General features: G+C 35.4%; 1 protein-coding gene across 1 annotated transcript in view; it reads right to left on the bottom strand.

Annotated features, from left to right (window-relative positions):
• LOC107598037 (neurabin-2-like) overlaps positions 1-10,628 on the bottom strand; it is an 18,976-nt gene that overhangs the window by 3,163 nt on the left and 5,185 nt on the right. Inside the window, exons 2-4 of the mRNA XM_016289282.1 lie at positions 3,754-3,886; positions 1,728-1,848; positions 1,523-1,627 (exon numbers count right to left, since the gene is read on the bottom strand). Of these exons, the coding sequence (XP_016144768.1) occupies positions 1,523-1,627; positions 1,728-1,848; positions 3,754-3,886 (359 nt within the window). The remainder of the gene's footprint in view (positions 1-1,522; positions 1,628-1,727; positions 1,849-3,753; positions 3,887-10,628) is intronic.

The following is a 10,628-nucleotide window of genomic DNA, read 5'->3' as shown; positions in this document are numbered from 1 at the left end:
TAGCAAGGTGTATATATATATATATATATATATATATATATATATATATATATATACACCTTGCTACATGTACTGCGTTAGGCTAACCGAGACTTTTCATTTGCACTTATATGTTGTTGCTCTTTTTGTTAGTTTTGACTGCTTTTATTGTCCTCATCTGCTAAATGACTAAATGTAAATGTAAATATAAATGCTATTTTTGTGCTTTTTGAAAGATATCTTACAAACATCTTCTTGTAAGGTCAGTCAAAAAATATGAGAAGACAATATTTATAATGATGAACAATGAAAACCAGATTTATACTGTTGTTTACTTTTGATAAAGCTCTTACAGATCTATCTTGGCTGGTCTGTCTCCCCTGCTTTATATTTATCCATCATAAATTTCCTGACTATTCTTTGCTATGTTGTGCACGTCTCCTCCACCCAGTGTCTGGTTTCATATAACCCTCTCCTTGTTCTCGCCCTGTTAACACTGATCTATCATAATGAAAACATTTTTCTCTTCTAAATACAGTCTTTGTAACACATCATAATTGCAACTGTCACAATGACCCCCATCGGCTGAATACTGAATGAACTACGAAAATAAGTAGGGAAAGACAATGACAAAGATAAAGTTAATGAACTCAAATACTTAAAGACCATATATTTGAGTAAGTTTTAAATTAGGGAAAATATTGTATCCAGGGCTGTCCTTAGCTGACGCGGGGCCCGGTGCGAGTTAGGGAGCGGGGCCCCCCTCGGGCCATTCGCGATCGAGTTCCGGGGTGGGGATATAAAGTAAGAGAGTTCGAAATAAAGAAGCAAAATGTTGTAAAAAAAAAAATCAAGCAGCTGTCATGGAGCCAAAAGTACAGTCTCTAATTACTTTGTATTTATTGCTGCCTTCAGTTCCTTCTGGGAAGTTCCTACTTATGATTTCAGAAGTTGTAATTAAGATGTAATATGTCCAAGGGAATTTGGTTAAGGAACAAAGTATAAATGGGGCAAAATCATAAAAAGGAAGCTGCTTTAGGGCTAATGTGCCAAAAGCAAAGGATACAAATTAGGTAAGTAAGAGATGCTCTATCTATGTATTTAATCATTCTTGAACTGCTATGTTAATCAAGGAAAATGCAGTTTTGTCACACAAATCTGCTGTCTGATGAACAAATTCTACTGTTATTCTCAATACATACTAATTATAGAGTAAACATTTACAATTAAAACTTAATTGTGACAAATACCCAAATAGTTTCTGGCATGATTTTTAATTTACAGCCTCAATTTCTAGCTGTTCCATATTGACATTTATTAAAACATTGTGATGATGCTCATGTGTGCTTCACTCATAAATACGATAATTTCTGACATGAATTGCAGGCATTAATTCACCATTACTTATGCCTAGAGCAAAAAGTCAACTTCAGTTTTACTTATCTGTAGATAAAACAAACTGAAAAATGGGACGTCAATGAAATTAGATATAAGCAAGGAGATGACTTTTGTACCACACTGGTCTAAATCCACATGGTCTTACCGAACCGTGCCAGATGTGTTTCTCAGGACAGAGGCAGCAAAACTTTGCGTTACACCAACCAGGCTTGTTCCATCCACCTCCACTATCAAATCATTCACCTGGATCCTGAAAGAGAAAAAAGTGAGCAGTGTGACCAGTGTGAAATGAGTTCAGGTAATCAAGTTAAAAAATAACTTTGATGCTGTGGAGTATGCATAACATCTACCTGCCATCCCGATGGGCCGCCCCTCCCTCTGTGACGGTCTTGACGAAAATGCCAAGCTTCTCCAGACCCATGTCAGCTCCAGCACCCATCCCAATAATACTGATACCCAAACCCTCATTGTCTGTTGATGGACAACAAAAAATGGAGAACTCAATCCAGAGAATTTAATGTACAAGTTCTGTTCATCACAGTATGAACATGCTCTACTGAACTTTTAGAACCACAAAAGGGCTTTTTAGACTGCACTTAACACCGGATCATCATTTATCTAAAGCACATTTTTATTTTATGGAATTATGGGGTTATGGAATGTTCAGTGTGAAACATCATCTTATGAATACACAGAATTAATTGTAAACCATTACAGTTAATCTAGGAGCAGTGTGAACCGTGAAACAAGATAACCCAGGATTCCTTTTACCTGGGGTTTAGAAAGACCCAGAGTTAACTCTTAAGTGTGAAAAGCCCTAAAGTGCCACAACACTCTTTCTGTCCTTAGAACTACATATTGTTTTATCATTTTAATTTTCAATAATCAAAGTAGTTTTTGTGAAAGAGGTTTGCTTGAAAAGTGTGCTGTCTACTTTATATACTATTCACTGTCATTTACTGTTATCCTCTTTTTAGAACTGCTTTACAACAGAACTATTATTACACTACATTGCATTTTATTTTTTTTGCACAGAATACTCTCACTACTTGCGAAACATGATTCAGACAAGAACAGAAGTACTGTGAAACATCTTCATTTCCTCTTTGACATTTTCCCTGTTGAGTGTTACTCTTTAAATACCCCTCTTTCGCTCTCCTACTTTTTCCTTCATTTACTCTCTAACACACTTTTATTTGCTATATTGTGAATATAGTTGCTGCTAAAGGGTGTTGTTAATCACAAAATGCAGTGAAGTATATTCACGATACAGTAAGGCTTACTGTTTTTATAAAACGTTTTTATTATTACTACAACACTACATAAAATATTGCGATTACATTTTAATTGAAGCACATTTATTAAGACACCATGTAAACTAAGGTTAAATCAACAGTGGCCTCTATAAGTGCTCTGTAGTATATGATCATTTAGTTCTTTTAATAAATTTAATACTGGAGTCTTTATCTTTCCATCTACATAATGTCGCCTTCATCAGTTTAACAGTGTTTAAAAAAGAAACAGCCTACCATTCAGGTGAATATGTCCACCTGGTGTTCTTTCTATTCAAAAGTGAGCTTCACTATGCCCTACACTCTTAAAAATAAAGGTGCTTCACGATGCCATAGAAGAACCTTTTTGTCTAAATGGTTCCATAAAGAACCTTTAATATCTGAAGAACCTTTCTGTTTCACAAAAGGTTATTTGTGGTGAAAGAAGGTTCTTCAGATTACAAAAAGGTAAGAAAGAGATGGATCTTTAAAGAACTTTTGACTGAATGGTTCTTTGTGGAACCCAAAATGGTTCTTCTATGGCATCGCTTGAAGAACCTTTTGAAGCACCTTTATTTTTAAGAGTGTACTCACTCCAAGTGGTAAAGCATTTGAAATGAGTAGTCAGAATGGTGCAGGGTATTACTGTATTGAAACACCCTACACAAATCTATACACTACTTTATTATTTTTAATTGTTACATACGCTTTAAATCATCTAGCATCATGTGTTTATTATTGCCACAGTTACTTCCTTAACATGACCACTGTATTTACACTTTGCTAACAGCCTTGTGGTTAGCATGTTTGTGAAGGGATTCAGTAGCTTTATTTCAATTTAAATGAGCCCACGAGTAGTGTTCCCTTCATGCAGTGTCAATTATGTGTGCAAAAATTTAACTTGAAATTTGACCTATGTAAATGACAAAAAAAAAAAAAAACATGATGAATTGCTAGTTGGAGGTTGGCTGTTCTTTCAACCATTTATCCATCCATCCATCCATACTGTCAAACTCTAATATTTTCATCCATCATCCGTCAATACACCCCGCCATTTATTGACTCTTCAGTGCATCAATCATTTCAATCCCCTCTCCGCGAATACCTTTCTCCAGTTCAACGGGGAACAGGTCCAGCCTTTCCACACGTTTCTCCAGCTCATATTCAGCAGAGGCAGCCATGGGGTCCACGTCATCATTCCTCCTGTCATAGTCCTCATTACAATAGGTTGTGAACACCTGAAAATTTGATCATAACCACATCTTTGCTTCAGAAAGCTTTTCATTCATGTAATAAAGTAAACATGTTTTCATTCCCTTTTCAGAACATGTAAATACTCCACTGCTTATTGATTCACTTCAATCTTTTGAATAATAGATTCAATAGGAGAATATATTACACAACAGCCAGATACACTTTCCAGATTCCAGATTCAGCTCTCAACAAGTATCTGACTTTGATTCAGAATCAGTCCTCGAACCAAACCCGGAATAAGGATTGCATTGCTTGTGATTATACACAGATTGTTCTGCATAATATTAAGAAATAAATATCAATAATATTAACCAGTTCACCACCTTCATTTAATGCTCTCCTGAATAAGCTTGTTAGTCTTAAAGAACTAATTTTCTACATTTTCTGAATAAGAGCTTACATTTACATTTACTCTCCTTTAGTTCTAACAATGATTTTGTCTGCTAATTTTTCTATGGTTTCCCGTGTTTTCATGACTGGGTCCCCCTACAAAACCTCAGTACACTCCCCTCAATGATTTTTTTTTTGCTCTTTTTGTTATTGTCTGATCACTTCGAAAAGTAATGGCACACATACTCAACAAGCTGCAGAATTTGAGATATCATTCATGTCTGTACCACAAATGGTACATGCAGACGATTACACAAGTTACACAATTGAATCCTTATTGATATGGGTTTCAAATCAGGGAAGCTTTCACTGGGCTAATAATTATTATGTTTGTGGCCATGTAAAGAGCGCAAGTCTATATGACATTGCTGAGGCAACAACTGGCACCTTTTTAGCCATTACTGTTTCGGAGCAACGTTATACTTTCCTGTAAAGCTCCAAATTTTATAACCAAGAATTTACAAATCCACAACAGTTCTTTTAGTAATTTTCTGCATGGCTGATAAATCTTCCAGAACATTGACTGGATTCAAATACTTTTCTCTTGCTGTTTACTGACATTTTAAGTGTTGCATGCCGTTTGATTGTAAACATAATTTTACATACAGACTAATGCACTGACTATGCTATTGAAGTGGCTCTCTATTGAAAGCAAAGCTGTGTGGGCAGAGCAGGTGTGCCCACTTCACAGCAGCTCTTGAGGCTTTACTGCTAGTTTTATATAATCTTTTTTAATGTGGGTGCAGGCGCCAACTTAACCTGGCCTGAACACACATGCATGTTTTAAATTTATACTGTTAATGTGAAATGCTTTAGGTGACCATGCTATGATACACAGCATGTAAATATCCATTTTACTTTTGTATTGCAGTGTTCTTGGGTATCTTCTTTTGGCCAAACATTGCAATTGTCCTCCAAAGAGAAGGTAACACCAGAATGTACTGTGAGAAGCTTAGTCTAAAAGATGGCAGACAAACCCAAATAGAATTTTTAGACATTATAAATATACTTTTAATTAATTAAACCCTGAAATGTATTGACAAATGATAGTTTGCACCATATTTGTGTGTGCTGTGTTTTTTTATGAAAATAATTTCCTGTTTGGTTGACGTCACCAAGACCTTTTTTTTTAGCCACCTGTCATATAGAGACTACTTTTAAGAATCCAGTGTATAAAATCAAGTCCTGCCCTATACTTTTTTCCCTTGAATATCCTGTTTCACTCAGAAATAAGTCACATTACAGAAGTTAAATGTACTGTGAATGCCATTTCCTGTTATGTAATGAAATAAAAATAACACCAGACCATCTTTATTCCCCAATGCCAGACAACCACCAGCATCCTAAATCCTCATCCCTCAATTCCACCCACTCATGTCCTGCCACAAGCATCCCACTCTTAGCAGCACATCCCACATTAAACACAACCCGAGAGAAAAATTGTGCTTGACTCCCATCTGTGCTTTAAGTCCACCTGCACCTATTCCCCAATAGCAAAATGAAGCATCACATACACCAGCTGAGACCAGCTACCATGGCCACATGATTCAGTGAGACTGTGTGGCTGGGATTTTTGGTGGTGCCCGGTGGACACAAACATCGGATTAAGGAGGGGGAGGATAGAATGAGAGAGAGGAAGAGAGAGACAGACAGTGGTGCTCCAGTTGTGTGAGAGTGCCAGTAGGTCACATCTCTTAACAGATGGCGAGGAATACCCCTCCTCCGCTTAAACTCCGCTCACCCATCCTGGCTCTGCTGCCCTACTAAAGGTATGAATGACAATAAATGTTCAGTAAATATCATTAATAGTCTATAGGAATGGCGGGTTTCTTGCTCAAGTGTTGGAAGAATCTCATGAAATCTGTCAACATGTCTTGGTTAAAAAAAGCCTATTTTAAGACTATTAAGTTCATTTTCTTTAAATTACTGTAAAGTCAAAGTCTAAATCTCATTACTGTTTAATATAGAACATTTTAGAGTTTTAGGGGATAGTGCTTATGACAATAATAATGCAAAAAATGTCTGCTGATGCAACACAAGGCACTTGTAACAATGAACAAAATGAAATATGAGGAGAAGTTCTAACAGGAAAACTCATGTAAGGAATACTGTTAATAGGCTGTTGGAAAAGAATAAATCCAAATAACATGGTTGAAAAGTTGTTGCCCACAACCACTGACATTTTCTGCACTGCTTGAGGTCGGGAACAAGAGAGAGTTGCAGTAAGATTGGTTCTGTTCCAGGTGACAGGAATAGATTTGTGAACACACTCCATGTTTCTGCATACATATGAGGCAGAGGTTTTCCGGTGTTTTTCCCCCATTCTCTTCAAATACCCGTTACTATATTTCTTACTCTTCTAGCTACTAGTAAATAAGTGTAGATTTAAAATAATCTACATAAGCCAAGCATAAAATATTAAATGTGTGCTGACAATATTATAAAACATAATAAAATGTTATGTATTTATAAAATAAAATACAATAAAATGTAATTTGGTTTGCACCGTAGTTCTCACTGGGTCATGCTAGTTTTGAAGTTTGCATCTATTCAGTAATTTGTTAAAGTAAACTGATTTGGTCTATGCAGTGGATCATATCCACTTCTATTTATATAAGTGCACACACTTTAACAATGAGACATCAATGTTGAATCATTGCCCTGACTGACAATATGTAAGTAAATGTAATTTTAATAAAACATTTAAAAACACTATGTTCAGTAAAGTAAGCAAAATTGTGAAATACTGGCAAAGGAACAGAGTACACTGCAAAATAGAATTCAGTGTTTCCCTATCTTTTTCATTGTATGGACCCCTAAAGCATCATTATTGACTCCTAAACCAGAAAAGTTTTCTTTTCAACTCATATTATACTGGATGTCTCTTAGCATTTAGCACTTTTACAAGTAATCAATAATCTGGGTGAAAAACAGACCCAAGTTCTTACTTATTAGTCTTTTACAAGTTTTGATTGTTCTGGGCCTGGAGCCAATTGTATTTGAAGTTGTATTGTTGTGAAGAAGAGAGAAGTGTGTCAGATTCTTTGAAAATTGTTATATAATAATGAATTTAACAACCCTGAAATCATGATTTCTGTTTTACAGGTTTAACAAACAAAACAGAAATCTTTCCAAGAGTACTTTACAAGTACTCCCTGTAGAACTTGCTTAGGACCAGTAATATCCTTGTAGCTCAAACAGTAAGCCAACACTGTAAAAAAAAAAAAGGAAAAAAAAGTACAATTTACAGTAAAAAACTGGCAGCTGTGGTTGCCCGAATTTTACAGTAAAAAAATATGGTAACAAAATTTTAGGGTTTACGGATTTAACTTAAGTTTACCATTAAAACCCATATAATGTTATTCCAACCTATTGAAGTACTGAAATCTGTTTAGTACTTTGGTAATACACTGATAACCATCAAAAACATGTGGTGATGAGAAAGTCACATGATGAACCAAAGCCCATCATAAGCAGCTTTTAAATAATAACATATATAGAAGGTGCACACAGTGTTATTCACACAAACACTAAACACCATCACGGTAACACACATGACACTGAAATAATGCAATAAACATTCATTTAACAACATTAGGTGTAGCACACAACCCTAATCTACAAAACTGATAAGAAAAAACTAAGAAGAAACAGTTATTTCAACAAAAAAAACATCAAATTTGAAATGTAACGCAGGAAATTCTGGGAATGTCAATTTACGGTTATTCACTGTAAATTATACGGTCTTTTTCACTTCCAAAAACGGTATACTACCATAAAATTAATGTTCAATACATGTAATGTCCAATACAGTTTTTCACCGTATATAGTAGGGGAATTTACCGTTAACCATTTAACAGGTTTTTACTGTAGCATTTTTACAGTCTTTTACCGTTAAATTCACAGTCATTTTTTACAGTGCAAGTTGAGAAAGAAAACACTAATATATACATTGAAGGTGCACAGTGTTATTCATTCAAACACTAAACACAATCATGGTAACACACTATACTGAAGTCATGCAATAAATATTAATTTGACAACATTAGATGTAACATACAACCCTAATAAACATAACTGATAAGAAAAAAACCTAAGAAGAAACATAGTTATTTCAAAGAAACAACATCAAATTTGAAATGTAACGCAGGGAATTCTGGGAACGTCAATTTATGGTTTCTCACTGTAAATTTTACATTCTATTTCACTTCCAAAAACTGTATTTAACCATAAAATTATATGAAATATCCATTGCCGTTTTTCACCGTATATAGTAGGGGAACTTACCGTTATGAAATGAATGAAAACAAATGAAAACAAAGTGGACAAAATGTGATAAATAGGATAAAAGTGTCTTCCAAATGCATAAACGTATATAAATCAAAGGGGCCACATACTGCACCAAAGTATTTCATAATTTATGGCTACACCACGGATATGATCTAAAATGCTAACAGTAATATAGCTCATACAAATAAAGCTTTCCCAGAAGAATTAGGCAAAATACATGCCAGGCAGGCAAAAGATAACATATTGTGTAATTTAGGCAGTCATTCCTGAACATCATCTATATCCTGCTGTTCTGAGGCTTTGTTCAATAATGTAGCATATGGTGAGATACTGCGAAGCAAGCTGGATTTTATCCTAATGATGTGCTGGGACTGACTGAAGAATAAGGGATGGATGAATGAACCACTCCTGCTGTTCGAATACGATTGCACTTCCTATAAATATACACCTCTCTGTTGTCATATATAGGAGTAAAATCATACTACCAAAATGCACTAATAAGCAGCCTTTTTTCTTAAGCTAGCATATCTTATATAGGTTTCAAGGTGCACGAGGCTGGAATGTGAAGTAGGCCAAAGCCACCTTGATGTGAGTACAGTCAAATTTCCTGTATTGTCCCTCAGGCGCAGAGGTGTGAGGAGCGTCTCTCTGTCTCACTCACAGACAGATCTGAGTTGTCTGCATGATCCTGATATATCTGTCAGCTGTCTACAGAAATGCCTCAAAATATCAGACCAATTTCATTGCTACACATTCATCCCTCTCCTAAACAACCCACTAAAATATACCCAAGCCAAGATGCACTTCCACGTCTTTCTGGTGTTAAACACAAAACAAGATATTAAATAAAGTACTCTTTTCCATGCATAAAAAAGCTAATAATATAACAAACACGCACCTGTAATAGATTATTAGAGTACAACAACTGTCTTGTATTCCACAGTATTGATTCTAAAATGGTTTTTAAAACATCTTTATATTCTTTAAGCAATACATAATTTTCTTTTGATTTTAGGATGAAATATGACCCAGATATTTCTTTGTAAGTTTCACTCACCAACATAAATATACTACACTCCAAAAAAAAAGTCTGTAAAAACAATGCCCAATGTACTGTGTTAACATGAATTGATTTTTTGAATTACGCATTGAATTGTATTTCAGGGTTAAAGGAAATATTCCTAACAGATAATGGCATTTTTTCCTGGCAGAAAATTACCAGTAGAGATATATAACTTTACAAATAATTTCACAAACTTTAACAGCCTTTCTCTCCAGATATAAATTAATTTACTGATACTCACGTTTATCGTTCAGAATAACTGACATTTATTGATTCTGGACCACATGGTGAGGTGTAAAATACAGAAAGATTTTTTTTTTCACCCTTTTAGGGATAAAACACTAACTGTGTAGATAGAGAAAGAAACAGAGAGAGACTTAATGAAAAATGTTGTAAGTTTGAGCGTTTGGTGTGCACAACGCCTTGCAGGGGAGGACTGACAGCGACAATACTGCTATTTATAAGCACTGCCAAGCCAGAGAAAGAAAGAGAGACAGGGAAATGAGTAAAAGAGAGAAAGAGAGGAGGAAAAAAAGGGATTTAAAATGGGAATGAGTGACTTGGCAGTCAAAAAATGCAAGAAAGATGAAAATCAAAAAGAATACTAGATGAACTTGAATGAATATGTTCATCTTAAATGAATATGGGTTGAAGAAGGACACAGAGAGGAGAAGAAGTGAGTAACTGAAAGAGGGGCAGCGAGAGAGGGAGGGAAGAAAATGAAAACAAAGCGGTTAGTGTGAGATCTGCCTCTTAGGTCAGCCTCAACTCTCCAGCCTAAAGAGAGAGAGAGAGAGAGGTTTAATAGAGACCCAACACTCTAGCCAGCACAACAGGCCTTGTGTTTGACGGAGAGCTGTTAAATTCATTTAGGGAGAAAACTTTGTCCCAAATTCTGTCTGCAAATAATAAAGGGGGTGAAAAAGGGACAGAAGAAGAGAGAGAGAGAGAGAGAGAGAGAGAGAGAGAGAGAGAGAGATAGC

This window comes from Sinocyclocheilus grahami, unplaced genomic scaffold (assembly GCF_001515645.1).
Source record: "Sinocyclocheilus grahami isolate Dianchi unplaced genomic scaffold, SAMN03320097.WGS_v1.1 scaffold243.1, whole genome shotgun sequence".
Lineage (NCBI taxonomy): Eukaryota > Metazoa > Chordata > Actinopteri > Cypriniformes > Cyprinidae > Sinocyclocheilus > Sinocyclocheilus grahami.
The sequence above is the reverse complement of the archived record's forward strand: the minus strand, read 5'-3'. Positions and strand labels throughout refer to the sequence as shown.